Source organism: Polyodon spathula, chromosome 24 (assembly GCF_017654505.1).
Source record: "Polyodon spathula isolate WHYD16114869_AA chromosome 24, ASM1765450v1, whole genome shotgun sequence".
NCBI lineage: Eukaryota > Metazoa > Chordata > Actinopteri > Acipenseriformes > Polyodontidae > Polyodon > Polyodon spathula.
The window spans coordinates 23,814,350-23,840,322 of record NC_054557.1 but is presented as its reverse complement, the minus strand read 5'-3'; the positions used below and the strand labels follow the sequence as shown (position 1 = coordinate 23,840,322).

The 25,973-nt window shown below is 47.0% G+C and overlaps 1 protein-coding gene across 1 annotated transcript in view; it reads left to right on the top strand.

Moving 5' to 3' along the window:
* LOC121298840 (ral guanine nucleotide dissociation stimulator-like 2) overlaps positions 1 to 21,394 on the top strand; it is a 39,112-nt gene extending 17,718 nt beyond the window's left edge. Inside the window, exons 4-18 of the mRNA XM_041226091.1 lie at positions 480 to 551; positions 1,862 to 2,052; positions 2,775 to 2,899; positions 3,304 to 3,519; positions 9,414 to 9,517; positions 9,742 to 9,826; positions 11,367 to 11,411; positions 11,694 to 11,798; positions 13,946 to 13,978; positions 16,010 to 16,131; positions 17,047 to 17,139; positions 17,395 to 17,563; positions 19,274 to 19,513; positions 20,530 to 20,644; positions 20,940 to 21,394. Of these exons, the coding sequence (XP_041082025.1) occupies positions 480 to 551; positions 1,862 to 2,052; positions 2,775 to 2,899; positions 3,304 to 3,519; positions 9,414 to 9,517; positions 9,742 to 9,826; positions 11,367 to 11,411; positions 11,694 to 11,798; positions 13,946 to 13,978; positions 16,010 to 16,131; positions 17,047 to 17,139; positions 17,395 to 17,563; positions 19,274 to 19,513; positions 20,530 to 20,644; positions 20,940 to 21,118 (1,894 nt within the window). The 3' untranslated portion in view covers positions 21,119 to 21,394. The remainder of the gene's footprint in view (positions 1 to 479; positions 552 to 1,861; positions 2,053 to 2,774; positions 2,900 to 3,303; positions 3,520 to 9,413; positions 9,518 to 9,741; positions 9,827 to 11,366; positions 11,412 to 11,693; positions 11,799 to 13,945; positions 13,979 to 16,009; positions 16,132 to 17,046; positions 17,140 to 17,394; positions 17,564 to 19,273; positions 19,514 to 20,529; positions 20,645 to 20,939) is intronic.
* The last annotated feature ends 4,579 nt before the right edge of the window (positions 21,395 to 25,973 follow it).

The following is a 25,973-nucleotide window of genomic DNA, read 5'->3' as shown; positions in this document are numbered from 1 at the left end:
GTTTATGTGTGTTTATCTGTTTCTGTGTGTCTCTGTTTTTGTGTTCAGTGTGTGTCTGTGTCTCTGTATGTTTGTTTACATTTGTCTCTGTGTGTCTATGTCTCTCTGTATGTTTGTTTATGTGTGTCTCTGTGTTCATTGTGTGTCTATGTCTATGTTTTTGTGTGGGTATCTGTTTCTGTGTGTCTCTGTGTTTGTGTGTCTCTTTGTTCAGTGTATGTCTGTGTTTATGTGTGTCTCTGTGTTCAGTGTGTGTCTGTCAGTGTTTATGTGTGTGCATCTGTCTCTGTGTTTATGTGTGTATCTGGGTTCAGTGTGAGTCTGTTTCTGTTTGTGTGTGTCAGTGTGTTTCTGTATGTCTCTGTGTTTATGTGTGTCTGTATTCAGGGTGTGTCTCTGTATTTATGTGAGTCTCTGTATTGAGGGTGTGTCTCTGTGTTCAGGGTTTGTCTGATCTTATTGTATTTCTCCTGTCCTAGGTTAGAGTTCCCCCCTGTGGGCTCGGCTGGTAGTGCAGAGAGGAGCGCTCGAGAGAGACTGGAGTTTAACAAGTGAGTGATTGTTGAACATGGCTACAATGTCACAATATCATGTATTCACTAATGCACAACCGGGGGGGGGGGGGGGGGGGGGGCTGTTTTACCCCCAGACCCCTTCCTTGCTTCCTTGCTCTCCTTTCACTGTCCCTGAACAGATAGTCACCCTCTTCAGATTCGCAGCAGGTTCCTAATGCAGTGATAAAAAATATGTAAATTGATACTATGGGTGCATTTCACAGAAATTGTGAAATCTGTGATAACCGTGAAAAAAATCCAGCCTTAACTATGACAATATGCAGAAGAACATGAACGTTTCCAAACAATAAACAGCCATTCAGCCTGTCAGCACTCGTCAGGTTCCGAGCAGCTGATTGATCTCAAAACTCTGTCAAATCGGGTCTGACAGGATCCAAGTGTTTCAGCATCAACAACATGACTGGGTAACCGTTGGTAATGCTTTCCATACCCTCATCACTTTCGTGTGAAGAAGTGTCTCCTTCCCTTTGTCCTGAGTCTACTTTAATAAGTATATAAACAAGGGTGATTATAGATAGATATTATATAAACGCAGAAACTGATCCCTAAACTCAAATTTCACCTGATATTTCAGTGAGTCTGTCCTCTCAGTGTTAGCTGTGTGTTTCAGTGTTAGCTGTGTGTTTCAGTGAGACTGTCCTCTCAGTGTTAGCTGTGTATTTCAGTGAGTCTGTCCTCTCAGTGTTAACTGTGTGTTTCAGTGAGCCTGTCCTCTCAGTGTTAGCTGTGTGTTTCAGTGAGCCTGTCCTCTCAGTGTTAGCTGTGTTTCAGTGAGCCTGTCCTCTCAGTGCTAGCTGTGTGTTTCAGTGAGCCTGTTCTCTCAGTGTTAGCTGTGTGTTTCAATGAAACTGTCCTCTCAGTGTTAGCTGTGTGTTTCAGTGAGCCTGTCCTCTCAGTGTTAGCTGTGTGTTTCAGTGAGCCTGTTCTCTCAGTGTTAGCTGTGTGTTTCAATGAAACTGTCCTCTCAGTGTTAGCTGTGTGTTTCAGTGAGCCTGTCCTCTCAGTGTTAGCTGTGTTTTTCAATGAGCCAAGTACAGACCCTTGTGGTACCCAACTAAGTACATCCTCCTGAATCTGATTCACACATCTCACAGTTACACTCTGATCTCTGCTTTTAACCAGTTCTGTATCCAGTTAGATAACCATATTATTGTTGTGACTTCAATAACCCACTCATCCCAATGTCATGAGACATTCAGATTATTTATTGAGCGTTTCAGATCTGGGGGTTTGGGGGTTCTGTCTCTCTGTGTTGTTTGATTAATATTGCCCCCCACCCTTCCCAGCACTGTGTCATCAGTGTTCTCGACCTGGCTTGAGGGGTACCCCGAGGATTTCCGCGCCCTGGGAGACCACTCCCTGCTCGAACGCTTGGTGGAGGTGCTGAGAACCAGGCTGCCGGGATCAGAAGTAAAGGGGCGCGCCCACATGCTGCTCAGAGAGGTCAGGGAGGAGCAGCAAACACAGGAGAGGAGAGGTGAGGGGGAGAGATGCTGAGTGTTTGTGTCTGTGTGAGACTCATATTAGGAACATTACTAAATCATCTTTTTATGAGTTTTGCAATAATATTATCTGTGTAGCTATTATCTGTGTAGCTGCTACTGCAAGACTAGTGCATGCCTTTGTGTTGTCTAGGATTGATTTTTGCAGTGCTCTGTTTTGTGTCTGTGTCTCGCTTGCAACTCGTTCAGAATGCTGCTGCTAGAGTTCTGAGTAGAACTAAGAACAGAGAACTCATCACCCCTGTGCTGGCCTCCTTGCACTGACTCCCTGTCAATTTAGAGTTGATTTCAAGATTCTGCTTTTAACTTACAAGGCCTTGACTGGACTAGCGCCTATTCATTCAAAGGAATTGCTGACCCCATACATTCCAAATTACAAGCATAGACCGCAGAATGCAGCATTGTTTCAATTAAAACAATTAAAATTTTAATTGTATTACATTTCGTATTAGACTGTTTTTCATTTAATATTTTTTGTTTTGTATGTGAAATGCTTTGGGAACCTTGGGATGAAAGGTGCTATAGAAATGCGAATTGTGTTGTATTGTATTGTATTGTATTGTGTTGTCTGTCAGTCACACTGCCCTCATTGCTGTCTCTTTGAGTTATTTTCTATTGTACTGAGAGCTCTGATTCTGTAGTTGCAGTGGTATGGAATACTTTTTAACACTCTCTCTCCCCTCCCTCTCCTCTCCAGACTCAGACTCGGCTCTCTCCTCTCCGATGGATCTCTCAGACTCTGGTCTCAGCAGAGTCGAGCCGACTGACGTGCTGGGCTTCCCCGCGAGTGTCATAGCGGAGCAGCTGACCAGCATCGAGACTGTGAGTGTTACACCCTCCCCTAGACCCTCCCCCTCACACACACCCCCCCTGTGAGCGTCATAGCAGAACAGCTGAGCAGCTTCGAGACTGTGAGTGTGACACCCTTCCCCTAACTCCTCCCCTAACCTCTCCCTTCACATATCCTCCCCTACTCCCCCCCTAGCCCGGGAAGGGGGAGTGTGTCCCCCCCACGAGCATCATAGCTGAGCAGCAGTGAGACTGTGAGTGTGACACCCTCCCCTAACTCCTCCCCTAGCCCTTCCCCTAACCTCTCCCTCCCCCCGCGAGCATCATAGCGGAACAGTTGAGCAGCATTGACAGTACTAATAGTAACAGTGTTAGTAACAGCACTAATAGTAACAGTACTAATAGTAGTAGTAAGTGGTGCTGTCTGTGCCTCGCAGACCCTGTTCCTCAGGGTGGTTCCCTATCACTGCCTGGGCTCCCTCTGGTCTCAGAGGGATAAGAAGGGGAAGGAGCAGCTCTGCCCCTCGGTGAGAGCCACGGTGAGGCAGTTCAACCAGCTGACCAGCGCGGTCATGACCTCCTGCCTCGGAAACACCGCCCTGCGCAGCCAGCAGAGAGCCCGGCTGATCGAGAAGTGGATCAGAGCCGCCGAGGTGAGGGGGGGGGGGGAGAGAGAGTGGGGGGGGGGGGGGGGGGGAGGGAGAACAACAGAGAGAGAGAGAGACTTTTAAGATCCTTTATTTAAAAATTCCAAATAAAATCCATTAAAATTCAATAAGGGTAAAACACAACAAAAATTAAGATTCCTATTGCCACAGCACAATTAAAAAATCCTAAAATACATCATGTTCTCCTTAAAAACAGATTTTAAACAGAATAAAAAGGATCAGAAAAAAAAAATAATAAAAAACACAGTGTTTTCTTTCTGTTAAAAACAGATTAAAGAAAATTAATAAAAACACTGTAAACACTTAACAAAAAATAAATTAAAATTAAATTAAAATTAGAACAAAAACTGGAGCTCCCCCTCCTCACTCACATCACTCAATGCGTCTCCCACACACCACTTCTCCTGGAAGTCCTCCAGGTTATTATTTACTTAAAAAAATTCAAAATCCACTTTTATCCAGCTGACCACCAACACCCTGAACTACAGCACGGCATCAGTCAGCCCGGTCCCACTTTAAAATGGCTAGTTTTCCCTGACCCATTATAAAATTAATTAAAACACACCTGCTTCTCTTTTGAAAACTGTAGGGAATCCCAAAGATAAAAAGCTGTCTACTGAACTCCTCACCCAGGCCCTGCAGGAGCTCCTGTAAGAGATGGAAGAGTGGTCCTAGCCTAACACACTTGTTGTACATGTGGAACACTGTCTCCTCTGCAGAGCAGAAACAGCACTCTGAGCTATTACTGGAATCAACTCTGTGGAGAAACCTGCCGGTGGACACAATACAGTGCATGATCCTCCACTTCAGGTTCCCCGCTCTCTTGGTGAGAGGCAGTTTATACAGCACCCTCCCTACGGGCCTGTGCTCCTCCTCTAACTCCAGACATGCCCTCCACCTTGAATTTACCAAACCCTTCAACTGGTGAAAATGTGATATCTTTACACATAACTGGTGGATTTTCTTACTCCCTGTTGTGTGAAGAGTTAAGTCTTTAACTGTGTTCCCTCATTCCCTCCATCCCCCTCTCCTTCACCTACTGCTGGACACACTAGCAACCCTGGAAAGATGAAGTCTTGTCTCTGCCCTGTGCCGCTGGACATCTCCTCCATCAAAGCCTGTCTGAGCTTGGGGGAGAGAGAGCTTCTCAGCTCACTAACTATTTTCTCTGCCAGCTTCTCAGAGTGCCAGCCCAGCCGCCCGGCCAACTGTGTAGCAGTCAACCAGCAGGAGAGGTCAAGGTCAAGGTTGATCAAATGGCTCAGCCTGGTCACTTCTGCCCTCACAAAACCGACACAGAGCGTCATTTACTGAAAGAAACGCACAGAGAATAGCGGATTGAAGAATAGGGGCTCCTCCAGCAGGACCCTGCCTATCAGAGACCCCTCATCTCTCTCCACCCTCACTGCCCTACAGGCATCTAAAACACTCAAGTAAAAACAAGGGAGACCTATTTTAGCTAATCCAGTACTCCCAATTAAAAACAGGTGTTTGCCTATCACCAGCACCCCTACTCTGCTGAGAAAAACAAGCCAGCCTCTTCCAATGAGCCTCCTCCCCAGCATACAGGAGCCTCAGAACCGCCTACAGTCTGAAGGCTGCTACCCTGCTGGCAATGCTGACCAGCCCCTGCCCCCCTTCATCAGTGGGGAGATACAGGACTGCTGGCCGCAACCAATGTCTCCCGCTCCAGAAGAACTGCAGCAGTATTCTCTGGATCTCTTGCACCATACCGCGGGGAGGGTCCAGACACGCCAGCCTGTGCCACAGCATTGAGGCCACCAGATTATTAATCACCAGGACCCTTCCCCTAAAGGACAGCTGGGCCAGCAGTCCCCTCCATCTCTGCAGCCGCCCCCTCACCCTGTCCGCCAGACCCTCCCAGTTTTTCTGCACATAAGTATACACTCCAAAAAATACACTCAACACTTTTATACCTGTTCTGTCCCATTTCAGTGCCTCGGGCAGGACAGGGGGTGTGCAATCATGCCAACTGCCTGTCAGGAAGGTATCACACTTTGTCCAGTTAACTCTTGCCGTAGATACTCTCTGGAATGTGTGCAGGCTCTGTTGTAGTGCCTCGATGTCTCCGTCACTGCACACAAACACATTCACATCATCTGCATATGCAGACACCTTCACTGTGACAGGGGAGGGTGAGGAGGCCACTGCCCAGCCAAACAGCCTACCCCTCAGTAGGTGCAGCAGGGGCTCTATGGCCAGTGAATAAAGCATTCCAGACAGGGAGCATCCCTGCCTACTACCCCTGCACACTGGGAAGGGTTGACTCATTCCATTGTTGATCTTTAAAATGCTAAAAACATTTAAGTATAAAAGCTGAATGTAAGAAATAAAAACAGGTCCAAACCCGAAGGCTCCCAGGGTCTTAAAAAGATATGTGTGGTCGACCCTGTCAAACGCCTTTTCCTGATCTAAAGACACCAGCCTAACATTCAAATCTCATGTATTAGCCATTGATAAAAAGTCTCTAATTAAAAACAAATTATCAAAAATGGAGCGTCCCAGTATACAGTAGGTTTGGTCCATGTGAATTATAGCTTTTTTTAATCTATTGGCCAGACATTTTGAAATTATTTTAAAATTAGAACATAAAAGCGAAACAGGTCTCCAGTTTTTTAACAAACACAGGTCTCCTTTCTTGGTCAGCAGTGTGATTACTGCCCTCCTGCAACTGAGGGGTCATTCTTTATCCCGGAGGCTCTCTCCCAGCACCTGCAAAAAGTCCTCTCCAATCACAGTCCAGAATTTTTTTTAAAATTCAGCGGGCAGTCCGTCAATGCCAGGAGCTTTTCTGTTTGAAAGCTGTGTAACAACAGTGGTCAGCTCCTGATATGTTAGCGGCTTATCTAATTGATGTTGTTCTTCTTCGCTAAGGGTGGTTAAATCCTGAAGCAGCAGCTCCATATCCTGTTGGTCACATGGCTGTTTACTATATAATTCAGTATAAAATTTTACTGCCTCCCTGCTAATCTCCTCCCAGCTGTACAGCTCCCTGCCGCAAGGTATCCGGATGCAATACATCTGCCAGCTGTCTGCTCTCCTCCTTTCCAAGCCAAAAAAGAAACTGGAGGGGGGTGTCCATGTCTTTCAGTTCCATGAAGCGAGAACGCACCAGGAGAGCTCTCCTTCAGCAGGCTGCCCAGCATGTGTTTCTGCTCCCTCAGGGTTTGTAGGGTCTGCTCCTGGTGGTCTGTGTCCAGGCTGCTCTCTAACTGGAGAATTTTAAGCTCCAACTCTCTCACCGCTGCGTTCAGTGACCCAGTTGAATTGAGTGTTTATTGCTGGCAGAAGATTTTAATCTGTGTTTTGACAATGTCCCACTACTGCCTCATATATTTATAGAGTGTTTTTTCTTTTTTCCATATGTTCCAGAATTGCTTGAATTGCTTTACAAAAACTGAAATTTTATTCTATTATTGTGTCCTGTAATAACTTTACATTAAAATGCCAGTAGGAGGTGCTGTGAGAGTCAGTGGTAGTTATTACTGTAACTAACAGGCAGTGGTGGTCAGAAAGGCTACTGGGAATGATGTTGGCTTTAATGAATTTATTCAAATGAGTGTGTGACGTGTAGAAGCGGTCTAACCTTGCTCTATATATTTGCTGTGAGCGACAATGAGACCAGGTGTATTGCCTTGCATTAGGGTGCAGACACCTCCAGACATCAACCAGGCCACTGAACTGAAGAACTGCAGCTAATTCACTGGAGGATTGGGGATTGGGCTCCTCATTGTTTCTATCCATAGTAAAATCAATAGTGCAGTTAAAATCTCCTCTCACTACCACCACATCATCATTATCAACACTTGAAAGAGCTTGCTTTAGTTTGGTAAAAATTAAAATATGTTCCCTCCCCTTATTTGGTGCATAAATATTAATAAAAACAAATACAGTGCCACCCAACCTTGCTCTCACTTTTAATAACCTCCCCTTTTCAATCTCTTCAATATCTAAAATTGTTGCTCCTAGGCTGGGCTTAAATAAAATTGCCACTCCTGCGCTAGTGCTTGAGCCGTGGCTCAGTACACATGGCCCCTTCCATTCTGCCAGCCACGCCGCCTCATTCTCACTGTCTGAGTGCATCTCCTGCAGCAGCGCTACCCCCGCCCGCTTCTGCTCTAAAAACTCACACAGCTGCTCTCTTTTAAAAGACTTGTCTGCAGCCATTCACGTTAAAAGAAATAAAAACGCACTTTCCCATAGCGGCTAAAAATAATAAAACTGAGTAAAACAAGCAACAATAAAAAAATTCTTAAAAGAAGTATCCATTTTAAAAATATTATTATTTGGCAACATTAGCGATCTTTTTCTTAATTATTTGAACATATTTTTTAAGACAGTATGTTTTTTGCTGCTTCTGCCTCTGTCTGCGCTTGCTAGGGTTCAGAGAGAGAAGAGCGCTGCACAGCACCAGGTTTGGAGCCCGTCACCGTGCCACTCCCCTCTCCCTCCATATCTGGAGGGTCAGACACTCCTGCCTGAAAATGCAGGCTCCCCTCCAGCACAGACTCGGGGCTCTGCTCCGTTCCCTGTTCGCTATTAGGCAGGACCGCGGCTGAGTCTCTTCAGTCTCGGCTGTGGTGTTGGTAGCTCCCTGGTCTCTGCAGACTCCGACTGCCGCTGCGACGGGGGAGCCGACTCACCCTCCCGCTCACCCCCAACATCCTCAGCCTCCTCCTTGTCATTAGTACCCTGCTCCTGCCTTAACTCATTTCGATTTTTTCTCGGGCAGGCTCTCCTTTGGTGTCCCTGTTCCCCACAGTTAAAGCACCGCATTGTGTCTGAGCTGACAAATACAACACAGCCCGTACCCTCTACACTGAAGCTCCAAGCGACATCAATCACCTGCCCCGGGTTATCCAGCAGTAAAAATGCCTGTCTCTGAAAAGACAGGACATGCTTAACATTGGCATTTTTACACCCTAATGGAATGTTTTTAATTGGGGGCACCAGCCTGCCATACCGGGGAAGTTCATTATCCAAGATCTCATTTTTTAAAAACGGCAGCACGTTAGACATAATAACTTTGGTAACAGGGGTTACTAAGGGGGACACTTGAATAAAATCCCCTTTCACTGAAAATCCTTCCTCCACCAGTTGATTGACCAGCGATACCTCTTTTAAAAAGATAACAAATCTCTTATTCATGCGGGAAGCCGACACGATGTTTTCATAGCCGACTAACTCTCCTACTGCCAGCAGGCACTCCTCCACCGACACACCGTTATCTGGCAAGCAGCTAACCCCGTGTCGGTGGCTGAGAGACCCCAGCCCTCCAGAGTGCGATCCCATAACGGGATCTACACACACACACACAACACTACTCAGTAAACAGTAAAATGCAAACCAAAACAAACTAAACAAATATATATATATATATATAAACAAACTAAACGACTAACAAATAATTATGGAATATTGCAAAAAATGGTAGCAAAAAAACACCCTCCTACCGCACCAGCGTTCAAATGCTACCGCCTCCCTGCAAGCTCTTCCCACAATCCTCTGCGAGAGAGAGAGTGATTGAAGGGGGAGAGAGCCCAGCTGATCAAGAAGTGGATCAGATCCATCGAGGTGAGGGAGAGAGAGAGAGAGAGAGAGAGAGAGAGAGAGAGAGAGAGAGAGAGAGAGAGAGAGAGAGAGAGAGAGAGAGAGAAAGGGGGCGGGGGGGGGGGAGAGCCCGGCTGTTCGACACGTGGATCAGAGCCACTGAGGTGAAGGGGCGGGGGAGAGAGTGGTAGAAGTCTCTGTGTCTCTATGTGTCTCTGTGTGTCTCTGTTTCTGTGTGTATATATGTGTCTTTGTGTGTGTCTCTGTGTGTCTGTGTCTCATTGTCTCATAGTGTTTGTCGTTTTCAGGAGTGCCGCGCTCGGAAGAACTTCTCCAGTCTCTATGCGATTATCTCAGCTCTGCAGTCCAACGGGGTACACCGCCTGAAGAGAACCTGGGAGGAAACATCGAGGTGACTCTACATACACACTCCACTGCACTGCACTGAACTGCACGGCACTGCACTGAACTGCATATTACACTCATGCCTGCACACAGTCATTCTTATTTGTTTTTCAGTATAAGAATGGTACACGTTTTAATTACTTATCATAGGGCATAGTGATTCTGTAAAGTGCAATACATACTGTGTCTGTGTCTGTCTCTTTGTCTCACTGTCTGTGTGTTTCTCTGCAGGGATGCAGTGCGAAGCTACGAGGAGCTGTCTGAGATTTTCTCTGAGGAGGATAACTACTCACACAGCCGCGAGCTGCTCAAAGAGGCAATGGCCCCTCACCCCTCACCACTGACTCCATCCTTCACCCCTCTTCTCAAATCCCTCACTCCTCACACCTCACTCTACTCTTCACCCCTTACCCTTCACCCCTCATCTCAAATCCCTCACTCCTCACACCTCACTCCACCCTTCACCCCTTACCCTACACCCCTCATCTCAAATCCCTCACTCCTCACACCTCACTCCACCCTTCACCCCTTACCCTACACCCCTCATCTCAAATCCCTCACTCCTCACACCTCACTCACTTCACCCCTTACCCTACACCCCTCATCTCAAATCCCTCACTCCTCACACCTCACTCCACCCTTCACCCCTCATCTCAAATCCCTCACTCCTCACACCTCACTCCACCCTTCACCCCTTACCCTACACCCCTCATCTCAAATCCCTCACTCCTCACACCTCACTCCACCCTTCACCCCTTACCCTACACCCCTCATCTCAAATCCCTCATTCCTCACACATCACTCCACCCTCACCCCTTACCCTCCACCCCTAATCCTGAAAGTGGGGGCCTCCACTTCACGCCTTAGTCACCCCCTAGCGTTTGGAGTGAAGGAGGGCGGGGGAAGCTGGGGAAATTGGGGACAGGGCACCCTTCACCACCGAGGGAGTGGGGAAGTAGATGGAGTTCACAGGTGGTCCTCACCCACCCTTCACCCCTGACCCTCACCCCTCAATCGGCAAGGGAGGTTAACGGGGAGGGTGGAAGGTTGACAGTGTGAACGTGGGGAAATGGGCTGTGGCCCCTAGGGGTTGGGAGTGAGGAGTGGTAGGGGTTGACACCCATCATAGAATCACAGAAAAAGTCTAGGGATCTTTTACCTCAGGGGTCGACCTATGTCACCCCGGTTTGGGGACCCGACCCCCCCGGGGGGGGGATTAAGACATACCCAAGTCACTCCACCCATTCAACCCCGCACCGGGGAGGTAGTTTCAGCCACAAATTGTTAGTGACTACACCCACACCACCGGGAATGGGGCACCCCGGCATCTCACAAGGGAGTCAGGGGAACTCCGCACAACCTGGTGCAGTTAGGGAAACACAAGACACTCACAGAGGGGATCTCAAAATCCTGATGGATGCCTCACACCCAGCACTCCGCCACTACACCCTTCACCCCTTACCCTACTCCCCTCATCTCAAATCCCTCACTCCTCACACATCACTCCACCCTTCACCCCTTACCCTTCACCCCTTACCCTACTCCCCTCATCTCAAATCCCTCATTCCTCACACCTCACTCCACCCTTCACCCCTTACCCTACACCCCTTACTCCTACACCCCTCATCTCAAATCCCTCACCCCTCACACCTCACTCCACCCCCTCACCCCTTACCCCTCATCTCCTCATTCCTCACACTCACTCCACCCTTCACCCCTTACCCCTCACCCCTCATCTCTAATCTAACTCCTGACCCTTACCCTCTCCTCATCCCTCCCCCCTCATGCCCCACCCCTCCCCTCTTACCGCACAAGTAAAAAAATGTTTGACTAATGCCTCTCTTTCTCTCTCTCAGGAGGGGACCTCCAAATTTGCCAATGTGGGAAAGAAACATCCGGAGGTGAGTCTGTCTGAGTATGTGCCTGTCTGTCTGTCTGTTTGTCTAAGTATGTGTGAGTGTCTGTCTGAGTCTGTGTGTATGTGTGTGTGTGTGTGTGTCTGCCTGTCTGTCTAGAGTCTGTGTGTGTTGTGTGTGTCTGTCTGAGTCTCTGTGTGTGTGTTGTGTGTGTGTGTATGTGTGTGTGTGACTGTGTATGTGTGTGTGTGTGTCAGACTGACTATCTCTGTCTGTGTGTGTGTGTGCATGTGTTAAAGGCTCTTCTAAATACCCCCCCCCCCCCAGATCCCAGTTCGTGGGACGGTCCCCTATCTCGGTACCTTTCTGACTGACCTGGTCATGCTGGACACTGCAGTGAAGGACCAGACTGACCTGGGACCAGGGAGACCTGTGGACCTCCAACCACAACCCCCCCAAGCACTGACTCCTCACTACGGGAGGAGTGAGATGATGGTAGTGAGGGCCAGGGATTGATAATGAGGTGAGGAGTAGGAGGGGGTGACGGTTAGGGGAGTGAGGGCCAGGGGGAGGGTGGAGGATGGGAGGAATGAGAGGATGCAAGTGAGGGGCAGGGAGGGATAATGAGGGGAGGAGTGAGAGGGGTTGACAGTTATGGGAGTGAGGGCCAGGGAGGAGGGTGGGGATGGGAGGAGCAAGAGGATGAGAGTGAGGGCCAGGGGGGATGTTGAGGGGAGTGAGGGGATGGGAGTGAGGTTCAGGGGGGATAATGAGGGGAGGAGTGAGAGAATGGGAGTGAGGGCCAGGGGGGTTGATGAGGGGAGGAGTGAGAGGGGCTGACTGTTTGGGGTCTGGGTGAGGGTCAGAGGGGAGGGTGGGGGAGGAGACTGTGCTCTTAAAGGGGAGCTCACTACAGGCATGAAACATACAAGTCTTCAGGAGTGTTTTTAAGAAGTTTAAAGTTCCCCGGTGTCTCACTAGAGCTCTCAGAATCATGTCTACACTCTGTGTCAGGTACACCACAGTGGAAACTTTAACAACCTCCCCCCTCCCCCTGAAACACGGGTTCAAAGTCTCCAGGATGTGACAACTGGCACAGAAAATGGGGTTGGTGTCCATACCTCCCCCAGTGCACACGACAGTGTATAGTAGCTGCTCGAGTGTCCCAAGCACATTATTATTAGGCGTTTGGGTTAGGTCCCAGTGGTAACCAGGCCTAACATAGAACATGGCTTCTAACACAATAGCTCTCTGTAGCAGAGCAAGAGAGTGCACAGTTAGCCAGCCTCTCCCTCAAGTGCAAAACAGAACTAACTGTAATGCAAAGGGCCAGGCTTCAATACGGGAGGAGCAGACTCAATTAACAGTCAATTAAGCAATTCAGCCTGACCAGCTGCTTTCACATGAACATTAACAGATCATTAAGGCTTAACATTTTTACTGGGAACATTTATAAAGTAGTACATTTAACACATTTAAACATGATGATAGATATAATACTGTTGCTGGTGTAGCTGTGGAATTAAGCACATTTCTACTGCAGAACATTGGTGAAGGAAAACAAGCACAAGTACAAAATAGGTGAACTCAAAATAAACACACAAATAAACGTTATTTACAAGAGGGCGGTTGGGGTTGGGGCTTGGGTATGGGTTAGCATTGGGGTTGGGGTTGGGGTTGGGGTTGGGGTTGGGGTAAGGGTTAGCTTTGGGGTTGGGGTGGGGCTGGGGTAAGGGTTAGCATTGGGTTTGTGGTTGGGGTTGGGGTAAGGGTTGTGGTTGGGATAAGGGTTAACCTTGGGGTTGTGGTTAGGGTTGGGGTAAGGGTTATCGTTAGGGTTGGAGTTGGGGTAATGGTTAGCGTTGTGGTTGGAGTTTGGGTTGGGGTTTGAGTTGGGGTTGGGGTTTTAGTTGGAGTTGGGGTAAGGGTTAGCATTGGGGTTGGGGTTGGGGTTTGGGTTGGAGTTGGGGCAATGATTAGCATTGGGTTTGGAATTGGGGTTTGGGTTGGAGTTGGGGTAAGGTTTAGTGTTTTGGTTGGGATTGAGGTTGGGGTTGGAGTTGGGGTAAGGGTTAGTGTTTTGGTTGGGATTGAGGTTGGGGTTGGGGTTTGAGTTGGAGTTAGGGTAAGGGTTAGTCTTGGGGCTTGGGTTGGAGTTGTGGTAAGGGTTAGCGTTGGGGTTCAGGTTGGGGTAAGGGTTAGCATTGGGGTTGGGGTTAGGGTTTGGGTTGGAGTTGGGGTAAGGGTTAGTCTTGAGGTTTGGGTTGGAGTTGGGGTAAGGGTTAGTGTTGGGGTTCGGGTTGGGGTAAAGGTTAGTATTGGGGTTGGGGCTGCAGTAAGGGTTAGCATTGGGGTTGGAGTTGGGTTCGTGTCGGGGTTGGGGTCGGGGTCGTGGTGATGTCACAGTATTGATCAGAGCTGACTCTGCTGCTGCTCCTGAGTTTATCGCTCTGTTATCTGAGCAGAGCCTAATCCATGAGATGAGATGTCTTTGGTATTTAAGTTGCTCAATAACTTTAGCTTGTCTGTTGGACTGTGTTCCATGTTCCAGATCTCACAGTTTGTGTGCTCTCTTTCAGAATGGCTACATCAACTTCGACAAACGCAGAAAGGTGACTTTTTCATTTTGGATCATTGCAACTCATACTACCACGCCTGCCACATGACTCTTATAAAAGTGTCCCTCAGTAACAACACAGCAAAGTGTAATAATGTACAGTGAAAACATGGTAAAACAGAGACAAGCATTGTAAAGCAGAGAGACACGGTATATTATGTAAATGTATTATTGCAAAAGCACAGCATAAAAAACATGGTGGCAAAATTCTAAATTACTGCAAATTTACTGTGGCGAACTTTCATAATGGTGTAGCTCACACTTGTCTTTCATTGCTCACATGATTGGCTCATCAGTGTTGCTAATGGAATATATAAGAGCTGCATGTCCTTGTTGACAGGACTCTAGTGCACTTTTACATACACACTGCCTGGCCACTCTATTAGGACCTGTCTGTCTGTGTGTGTTCACCTTGTATACCCTCGGTCCCTTGATTACTCTGGAAGGTGAGTGAATAGATTACTACTAGCAACCCTCCAGGCTACTTTCAGGACGACACCGAGCCAGAATTGTGAAGTTAGAGGAGCAAGACAGAGAGACTCTGCAGCTCCACAGTGATCTCAATGAGACAGAGAGACTCCGCAGCCCCACAGTGATCTCAGTGAGACAGAAAGACTCTGCAGCCCCACAGTGATCTCACTGAGACAGAGAGACTCTGCAGCCCCACAGTGATCTCAGTGAGACAGAGAGACTCCACAGCCCCACAGTGATCTCAGTGAGACAGAGAGACTCTGCAGTGATCTCAATGAGACAGAGAGACTCTGCAGCCCTGAGTGATCTCAATGAGACAGAGAGACTCCACAGCCCCGCAGTGATCTCAATGAGACAGACAGACTCCACAGCCCCGCAGTGATCTCAGTGAGACAGAGAGACTCCACAGCCCCGCAGTGATCTCAATGACAGAGAGACTCTGCAGCCCTGATCAGACAGAGAGACTCTGATCCCAGAGAGACTCCACAGCCCCGCAGTGATCTCAATGACAGAGAGACTCTGCAGCCCCACAGTGATCTCAGTGAGACAGAGAGACTCTGCAGCCCCACAGTGATCTCAATGAGACAGAGAGACTCTGCAGCCCCACAGTGATCTCAATGAGACAGAGAGACTCTGCAGCCCCACAGTGATCTCAATGACAGAGAGACTCCGCAACCCCACAGTGATCTCAGTGAGACAGAGAGACTCCAGCCCCACAGTGATCTCAATCCAACAAGCATGTCTGGGATGAGCTTGAATCATGTGCCTGCCTCTCTGCAGCGACTGAAACATTACTGAGTGAACGGATCCTTCGAGACACCTGCCAGCACCTTGTGCAGTCTGGGCCACATCAAGCTGTGATCAAGGAAGTGGAATCCGATATTAGGGACAGGTCCTAATTAACTGACCGGGTAGTGTATATCTAAAGAACCTCTTTTGCCCATTAACATTTGGTAAGGATAATTCAGCATAAAGTGTAGTAAAGCACAGAGAGGTATGGTAACGCACAGAGGTTTGGTAAAGCATAGGTAAGCATTGCAAAGCACAGAGCAGTATGGTAAAGCATAGGCAAGCATTGTAAAGCACAGAGAGGTATGGTAAAGCATATTCAAAAACAAACCATGGTAAACCAGGGTAAATGCAGATTATAACCATGGAAAAAGCATGGGGGGAAGTTTACTGTGGTGTCTGGTACTCCACACGTTAAATACAAATAGCATAAAGGGTGTTAAGATATTATTCCATGACGTACGTAATCAGAGTGAGTCTTGTTGTGATTGGTTCGCAGGCTGATAATATGTATGTGGCTCCCACGCTTGCAGCATAGTCTTGACTTGGCTAAGTAAGGAGAAGGTTCTGTAACAATATTTCTGCAATAAAGTTGCTCTATTATTCTACCTAAAAGGATTGCTGGACTTAAAAACCTACATTATGTTTAAAATTCAGACACAGCATTTACTGTGCAAAATGACTGAGCTAAACTGTTAACCTTGGAACCTACCTGAAATTTACATTGTAAGATCAGTAAAGTTCAAGTGGAATTTTTGTGTTTCAGGAGTTTGAGATCATCGCTCAGATCCGACTGCTTCAGTCATCCTGCAAAAACAGCACCTTCCAGACTGATGATAGCTTCATGCACTGGTACAGCAGCCTACCCAGACTCAGTGAGGCAGAGAGGTAACACTATACTGCTGCAATCATCTGCACACTGCACACTGCACACATACACATAGTACAGCTCCACACTGCACCATAGACACACAGTACAGCTCCACACTGCACCATAGACACACGGTACAGTTCCACACTGCACCATACACACACAGTACAGCTCCACACTGAACCATAGACACAGTACAGCTCCACACTGCACCATACAGACAGTACCGCTCCACACTGCATCATAGACACAGTACAGCCCCACACTGCACACTGCACCATACACACACAGTACAGCCCCACACTGCACCACACACACACAGTACAGCCCCACACTGTACCACACATGCACAGTACAGCTACACACTGCACACTGCACCATACACACACAATACAGCTCCACACTGCAGCATAGACACACAGTACAGCTCCACACTGTACCATAGACACACAGTACAGCTCCACACTGTACCATACACACACGGTACAGCTCCACACTGCACCACACACTCAATACAGATCCACACTGTACCACACACACACAGTAATGCTCCATACTGCACACTGCACCATACACACAATACAGCTACACACTGCACCATCAGACACTCAGTACAGCGGTCTTGTTGCTGTGATTGTGTCTCGTTGCTGTGATTGTGTCTCGATGCTGTGATTGTGTCTCGTTGCTGTGATTGTGTCTCGATGCTGTGATTGTGTCTCGATGCTGTGATTGTGTCTCGTTGCTGTGATTGTGAGTGTAATGTTGTGATTGTCAGTGTCATGTTGTGACTGTGAGTGTCTTGTTGCTGCAATTATGTTGTTGCTGTGCTTGTCTTATTGCTGTGATTGTGTCATTAAAGTGACTGTGAGTGTGTGATTGGTTGATTTCTGATTCACTCACCCTCCCCTATGTTCTTGTAATTTTGTTGACAGCTATCGGCTCTCCTGTGAAATCGAGCCTCCTGGGGAACTAACCACTCCCACCAGGACTGTGAAACCAGCCGTGATCATCACACACTGCACTGAGTGAGAGAAACTAAAATACAACAAGAATACTGAGTGACTGTATGTGTGTGAGAGACTAGCATGATAATACTAACACTGAGTGTGTGTGTGAGACCAGCCTGTGTTGCTAGCCCTCTCTCTCTCTCTCTCTCTCTCTCTCTCTCTCTCTCTCTCTCTCTCTCTCTCTCTCTCTCTCTGTGTTGGTAGCCCCCTCTCTCTCTGCGTTGGTAGCCTCCTCTCCTCTCTCACTAGCCCCCTCTCTCTCTCTGTTGGTAGCCTCCTCTCCTCCATCGCTAGTCCTGGTGGAACGAGTGGGTTCAAGGCCTGGGACAGGCTCCTCCCTCTGGGGTCCCCGCAGGGTGCAGGTGAAGAGTGTTCAGAGTATCTCGAGGGGCCGGACAGCCAGCTCAAGCCAGTTAACCCCTTGCTGTCCAGACTCACTAAGGTAACTGGCTTCCGTCTGTTCACTTATGAAAGTTTACCACAGTAAATGTGTTATACTGTGCATTTATCACAGCTTACCATTGTTTACCATGTTTTTTGTTTTATATATGCTTTTCCATACTTCTTTGTGCTTTTCCATAATTCTCTATGCTTTGCCATGCTTCTCTGTGCTTTGCTATGCTTCTCTGTGCTTTACGAGGAATGCTTTAGTTCAAACACACAGCGTGGTCCCAGGTTTTCATGGATGTTTAAATCTGTGTTCTTGCTACTATTGCAATCTCAGTGGTAACGTCATTGTGGCCTTTTTCCATGTATAGTGCTGTTTATAGGCTTTAGAATAGTGGTACTCAAACTTGGCCCTCAAGATCTAGTCCAGTCCTGGTCTTTATTTCAACCAGGTCCTCAATGAGTTAATTGCCTCTTAGCAGCTTCAAGTAACTACATTAGAACCTGCTTGGAGTAAAATCCTGGACTTTAACAGAATGGGGTTTAGAACCATAACAATGTGAGTATTGCATTGCTGTGCTGTATCCTGGAGTGTGTTCACTGAGCAGAGTGCTCTAGTGCATTAGGTGACGTTTCCTATTGAATGATGAGCAGTCGAGATCGCTTCCTAACAGCAGCGTGTCGAGCTCAGAGCTGCAACACTGGAGGTTTGAAATGGCCGACCTGCATTACACTATGTAACACAATTTTTGTTCCTGGGTAGTAAGTGTTATTTCCTAATTGCTTATGCCTCAAAAGTATAGAAAATGGCTATTATTCCCCACAAACTTTGCTTTTGTGACCAGGACAGTGATATTTCAAAATATCAATATTTCCAATGGGAAAACGGGCAAATGTGTGTCTTTTCGTTCACATAAAGTCAGAAAAAAACAACATATGAATCCAAATTAACATGTATTTATAGTAAAGTAATACAAAAATGACTACAAAAGATTTAGAAGTGAGTAGTTTTTCGAGATTTACGATTATACTGTATTTACAGTATAATCATTTGTGGGGAATAATAGCCATTTTCTGTACTTTTGAGGCATAAGCAATTAGGAAATAACACTTACTACCCAGGAACAAAAAAAAATAAAAATTTTGTTACACGGTGTTATCATTGCGGTGGCTGCATATTGATTTTTTCAAACAGAGATTTATATGACCAACACATGTGTGATAATAACTAATATTTTTGTTGTCATTTTGGCTTTTTAAAACTGATTATGATATTTTTTAAGGATGCTTGTATTAGAATAGGAAACATGCACTATATATAACTTGACAAATCTGACAAATCCACGCCTCTCGATGCCAAACCAAAACTTTACTACTACTGCTGGTAATTACATTTTTTTTTTAAATATACAGAAATTGCAAAAGTCTTTTAAAACAATTGTTTTAATCCACAGCGGTATATCTTGCCTGCTATTGTGGAACTGCTATAACTGCTAACATATGGTGCGCCACAAGAAAGCGCTGTGCTTATTGAGAGCACCGCTGTATTATTCTCCAGATCAAGGGTGAGGGTAGCAGGTGTGTACATTTATTAAAACCACTGAAAACTCATTTTCAGAGTTTAGTGCCATTTCAGACTTACGGACAGCCTCCATTGCCAAGGTGTGCCTAACTCTGAGGTTCTGCTGTAGTACATCAATTTGATATGATTCTATTAGTACATGTGTAGCTATATAATATTATCTGATCTCGTCTCTCCTCTCAGCACATGAAATCTCCCTCAGTTTCCTGTCTTGATGCTGTAGCCTCTGCCCCTGGTTCTAACCACACACCTTCATCCCCACCTTCTACTCTGACTCCTCCTCCGGGCTTTGTGAAGTCACATCGTCGCTCCGCCTCCTGTGGCTCGACCCCACATCCTGACACTGCGAAAACAGAGTCAGACATGCGCATCATCAGAGTGGAGATGGGCCTGGAGGATGGGAACATGTACCGGAGCATACTGGTGAGAGAGGACAGGGGAGAGGAGAGGAGAGAGGAGCAGTGTCAATGTCTGGTGAGACGGGGGGTGGCGGTTGCCATTTGGACCCCCTGGTGGTAGAAAATGATGCCTATAATACTAAACTGGACCTGCGACTTGTATTGTCTGACCTGCGACTTGTATTTTTTACATATTTTTTTTCTTCAATTCAATGACTCCATAGCAACCCCAAAGCAATTTAAAATAAATGTATGTTAATTCTTGAACACGTAGACTGACCCTTAATTGTATGGATTTGCTGGATACTTCTTGTTCTAACTGTTCTATTTGAGGCTGCAGTGCGTTTAGAGAAGTTCTGCTTATCTGTTATCTGTAAGGACAAACTATTTAAAAAGTAGACCTTGTGCATTAATATTAGCTTGTATTGTAGACAGTGTAGTAAGTAATAGAGCTATGTATCAGACAGAAGTATGTTTTTTGTGAAGTAGTCACATCCGGGTTAGTGCTTTTCTTTCATGATATTGTGTGTGTGACAGTCTCCATGTGTGTGTGTGTGTGTGTGAGTGTGCACATTACAGTACAATAAGCTGTGGTAACAATTGGTATCTCTTGCCCAATGTATTGGCAATGAGTATATGATATTAGATTGCAAAGCACAAAAAATACTACTACAGTCCTTTCTTACAGCTTATTAAAGTATTTTCTATGGGTCCCTTTCCCCTTATCCTTTAAAAAACTAAAGTAATCCCCCTCCCAAGCCCATCTGTCTGCCACCCCTCAGCCCCCTCTTCCAGCATCCTGGAGAAAGAGAGAGGGGGGGGGGGGGGGGGGAGGGAGAGAGAGAGAGAGAGGGAGAGGAGAGGGGGAGTAGGGGAGGAAATAGGAGAGAGAGGGGGAGGAGGCGAGAGAGGAGGGAAGGAGAGATGAGGAGAAGGGAGGGGGAGGAGAGAGGGAAGAAGGGGAGGAGTGAGGAGAGGAGAGGGATCATGTGTTATTGTTGTTGATATTCTATTTCTATTCTTCTTGTTTGTTACCCCCAGGTCTCCAGTAATGACAAGGCCCCCACAGTGATCAGTAAAGCCCTGGAGAAACACAACCAGGATCCCAGTAAAGCATCCCAGTATGAACTGGTCCAGGTGCTGCCAGAGGGGAAAGGTGAGCCTTCCAATCCCCAAGTACAGCTGAGTGTATCCATGAACCGGTCAGCAATCCTGTTCAGTTTTACACGACAGCAGAGTTCCTTGGCTAGTTTACTGCATTCTTCCAAAGTTTATTTTCAGTTTTACTTTTATTTCAAATGAATACAATGAAAATGACTGCTGTCTCTATTGTTTTAATATATCATTTCTTCCTTTCCCTCTTCTCCTCTTTCCCCTCTCTCTCTCTCTGCCCCCTCTCTCCACTCTCTCCCTTCCTATCTCTCTTTCCCCTTCCATCCTTCTCTCACCAGAATTGAAGATACCCAGTACAGGAAACGTTTTCTACGCGATGACATCATCAAGCGTGGACTTCCTGTTGCGTAAGAAGGGCATGACCTCACCCCAGGTTCGACCAATGAGCTCGGATGTGAGCGCCACCTTCCCGCGAATCAAATCCAAGGGGCTGAAAATCGCGCGTGCGTTCTTCTGACCTCACTTCCTGTCTGCTGAGCCATCATCACAGGCATGTAATCTGTGAACTCTGACCTCCAGTCCATATTGACAGTACCTGACTGACCCAGCAAGTGGAGGAGGAGGAGGAGTCACAGATTCACTGCAAGAAGAAGAAGAAGCAGTGCTGTGCAGGCCTGACCCTGAGACTGCTGCTGAGCTTCATGAGATCAGAGCCTATCACAATCCAAGAAACACAGACACACACTGACACACACACACACTGATACACACACACACTGATACACACACTGAGACACACACACACAGACTGAGGCACGCACACACTGATACACACACTGAGACACACACACACTGACGCACACACACACTGATACACACACTGAGACACACTGACACACACACACACTGACACACGCACACACACTGATACACACACATACACACACACACTGATACACACACTGAGACACACACACACACACACACACACACACACTGACGCACACACACACACTGATACACACACACACACACACACTGATACACACTGAAACACATACTGATACATGGTCACAGATACACACACACTGATACATACACATACACTGAGACAGATCCACACACACACTAAAACACATACTGATACACGGACACACAGATACACACACAGGCACACCGATACACAGAGACACATACTGATACACAGAGACACACAGATGCACACACAGACACACTGATACACAGAGACACATACACACACAGACACAGATGCACACACACAGACGCAAACTGATGCACAGATTCTTACAGACACACACACACACACACACACACACACACACACAGAATTTGCAATAACGAGCGGACGAGTCTTGCCGCTCTGCCTCTATGCAATTGGAGTGACTCTGGGTCAGAACCCCACAGGAACAGAGCCTTCTAGTCTGCAGTAGTTAGCTGGACTGTGCAATTTGTTAAGAGAAGTTGATGCACCTGGCTGTGGCTGTCACAGTGATGAGCTGCATCGAGGCACTTCAAACGTCACACACTAAAACTAAACAAAGAACATTATATGAGAATGCTTGAGGACTGTGTGTTTATTAATAATGACAATGTTTGCTTCTGTTTACCAAATAATGTGCAATGCAGACAGACAGACTGGTGCACTACACTGTCACAATGTCTGTATATTATTGAGGGGCAATGGTAGTGCAGGGCAGCTACAATGGGAGGAGTACCACAGTACCTTAACCACACCCTTCCCAAATGATCTTCAAAGGTAATGCAGACAGTGGCACTACAATGGCAATAATGGTTGTGGGTTATACAAAGGGGCAATGGCAGCACAAGGATAGGCCAGCTGCAATAGGATGAGGCTGGTAGAATGGGACTATGCTAGCGATTGTAGAATTAAAAAAGTTAAAGTTTGTTATTTGACTTCTGTTTATACACCCATGAGTAGAAGTAATTGTGATTCCAACATATTTGAACAAATATATTTTATTAGACACAGTAGTGCAGCTGGGTACTCTATTGTCCTTAAGTGAGTGTAACATCAAAGCCTCTTTGATGTTTTCCACAGGAAACCATAATGTAAAGAAGGAAATTAATTCTTTTGAAGGTTTGAGCCCCAGAATGTTATCTGTGAGAAAGCACAGGGTCCCCTTTAAATTGCCATATGGTGCACTTTAAAGCTTTCTCCTTGTCATTTCTCCTGTCTTTCCTGCTCCAGCAATCAATATTAAACACAAAATTGTCTAGCTAGCTGACTAACTAAATCTAAAAATCTTAATTTTGTAAACTATAGTTTCTCGTAAATTTTTCTCCAACAGGGATACTCTTCCTAAATGGTCTTCAATCGCAACGCAGACAGCCAGTGGCACTACAGTAATTCTTCTGTATAATATTGTTCAGGTGTGTTATTGAAATGAGCAGGTAGTTGCAGGAGTGTGAAGAACAAGGCCCCTGGTAAATCCTTTCTGAATGAATATTGATTTTCATCACAGCATCAATATGTCTCACCTTTGAGTCTGGGGGATTAATAGTAGGAGTATGAACAATTAGCCCCTGATAAATCTGCTCTGAATGAACTGATCCTCATCACAGCATCAATATGTCTCACCTGTGAGTCTGGAGGGTTACTAATAGGAATTTTCATGCAGCTCCTGATCATTGCATTGAGGGGAGTTCTGAACCCCAGGACTGGGTGCAGCAGGGCTAGTGTGAGTTTCTAACCCTGCTCAAACTCCTGATCATTGCAATAACAGACTTCATTGAGGGGAGTTCTGAACATGCCCTGCCCTGTCTGCATGATAGTATTGACCATGTATGTTTGCGTTGCTGCCACCAGTGTCGTGGGTCTGGTGTGAGCTCACTATGTTCTTTGAGAATTCAGAATTAAGTTCTGGTCCATTAAAAACCTGCTGTGTGAACCCCTTCACAATCATACACCTCTCTATTGTCAACTGCATATCACCCTGACAGACCCTGACATCACACTGACACAGCGTTACATCACACTGAAAGCCTTACATCACACTGACACAGCATGACATACACACTGACACAGTCTGACATCACACTAACGCAGAGTGACATCACACTGAAATCCTGACATCAGACTGACACAGCCTGACATCATACTGACACATCACCTTGACACAGCTTGATATCACACTGCCTCAAATCATCCTGACACAGTGTGACATCACACTGACACAGCCTGACATCATGGCTAAGGTACATAAACTGGACTGGGTTGCAATGTGTGTTTGTGACTGGTGAATAAGCAACTGGATTCTTGATCTTCAGGATTTCTCTGTGTTGTTAGTCTCCCTCAATGTAACCTATCAGTTTACAGATGTGTCAGCCTCATTTTTGGAAGGTAAATCCATATCATAAATGCAATATTCTGTGTTTGGAGAGTCCGGGTGCTTTGTGTTGCTATAGCAAGGCGATCAATAACGAAGACAATGGAGCTGGAGCTGAGGTTCTGGAGCAGTTCCACTATTTCCTGCCTTTTACATTTTTAATTATTCAGTTTATTCAAAAGTTGGATAATGTTCTTTATTGAAGTTAGGAAAATTGAATGCAGAGGTAGATAAGCTGTCAAATTTTCATACCTTGGTAGTTCTATGGGCCTCATTTACAAAAGGGCACTACATTTGGAGTTAGGGTGCATGTAAAGTAATGAGCCTAACATGCACAGTATTTGGCTAATTTACGTGCCATACTGTGTATAGTGAGCGATAATTTAATGTGCATGATAATGTCTTACCCGTGACCATGGTGATATAAAAAGCCCCAGCAGTCTGGACATATCTTCTGGTCAGTAGCTTATTGTGAAGGTGGAGGTGGCTTACATTGACCGAAAATGAGTGATCAGCAGACTCAGCACTCAGCAGCAGGGGACCGGCAGAGGCAACGTAAAGTGAAACTGCACTGCTTACCTTTTAATTTTAACATGTATTCCTTTCTTCTTTAATGCATATACAATAAAAGTCATGTTGCTCAATGGCATATTTTTCTTTTTGTTCTGCTTACTCTGCTTATTTTGATTGATGAGACGTAGCCTCAATTCTCTTCCTTATCAGGATTGTCACCCTGCAGAGCATGCTCCATGGATCGGGTTGACAGTGCTGATGAAACTACAACCAACAGCACTGTGGCAGGCTGCGAGTGGATAGAGGCCCAGAGACAGACTGCAGTTCAAAAAAATATACTTTTATATAAATAGATACAAAAATAAAAAAGGCACAAGGGCCAAAACAAAGGGATTGAAACACAAATAAAGCAAGACAAAAAGCAAAAATAACAATTTCCAGGCTGGGCAATGCCTTCACTGGATTCAAACATACAAACAAAACACCAACCTGCTTCCTCAGCTCCCTTCTCCCCCAAATGAGAAGCAGAGGCCTCCTTTTATGTCAGGTGGCTGGGCACTGATTGATCGTTAATTAACCTAATCAAATAATCAACCCCAGCCACCTGAACATAATAAACCCAGGCAGGTAGGGGAAATTAACCCCATCCCTGCCAATTTAAAAAGGGCAGAGCTTTGCTCTGCCACACACCTCCCCCCATGTACAACATACACTGGCCGCAATCGGCCAACTCCCTCGTTCCCCCCACCCCCCCCCCCACCCAAGAGTCCAATTATGTCCCTTGGATGGGCTGTGGTGGGTGGTGGTGGGCGGGGTTGATGTCGGAGCCCCCAAGCCTTCTTTGGTTGAGGGGGCCCCGGATCTCCAAGGTAGTACGGCGATGGCGGCCCGGCTCCTTCTGGTGGCGGAGGCGGCGATGGCTGCCCGGCTCCCTCTGGTGGCAGACCCTCTGCAACCCTAGAAAGCAAAAAGGAGACACGAGCAGTCCCAAGCAATGCAGAGCAGCAGGCAACCCCAGGCGATGCAAATGAGTCATCCCTGAGCAGAGTGGGCGAGGCATCCTTGGGCCATAGCTCCTCCCTCTCTGGCTCTGGGGACGACGGCGGCTCCTCCCCCCTCTCTGGCTCTGGGGACGACGGCGGCTCCTCCCCCCTCTCTGGCTCTGGGGACGACGGCGGCTCCTCCCCCCTCTCTGGCTCTGGGGACGACGGCGGCTCCTCCCCCCTCTCTGGCTCTCGGGACGGCGGCGGCTCCTCCTCCCTCTCTGGCTCTGGGGACGGCGGCGGCTCCTCCTCCCTCTCTGGCTCTGGGGACGACGGTGGCTCCTCCTCCCTCTCTGGCTCTCGGGACGGCGGCTCCTCCTCCCTCTCTGGCTCTGGGGACGGCGGCGGCTCCTCCTCCCTCTCTGGCTCTGGGGACGACGGCGGCTCCTCCTCCCTCTCTGGCTCTGGGGACGGGCAGCTCCTCCTCCCTCTCTGGCTCTGGGGACGG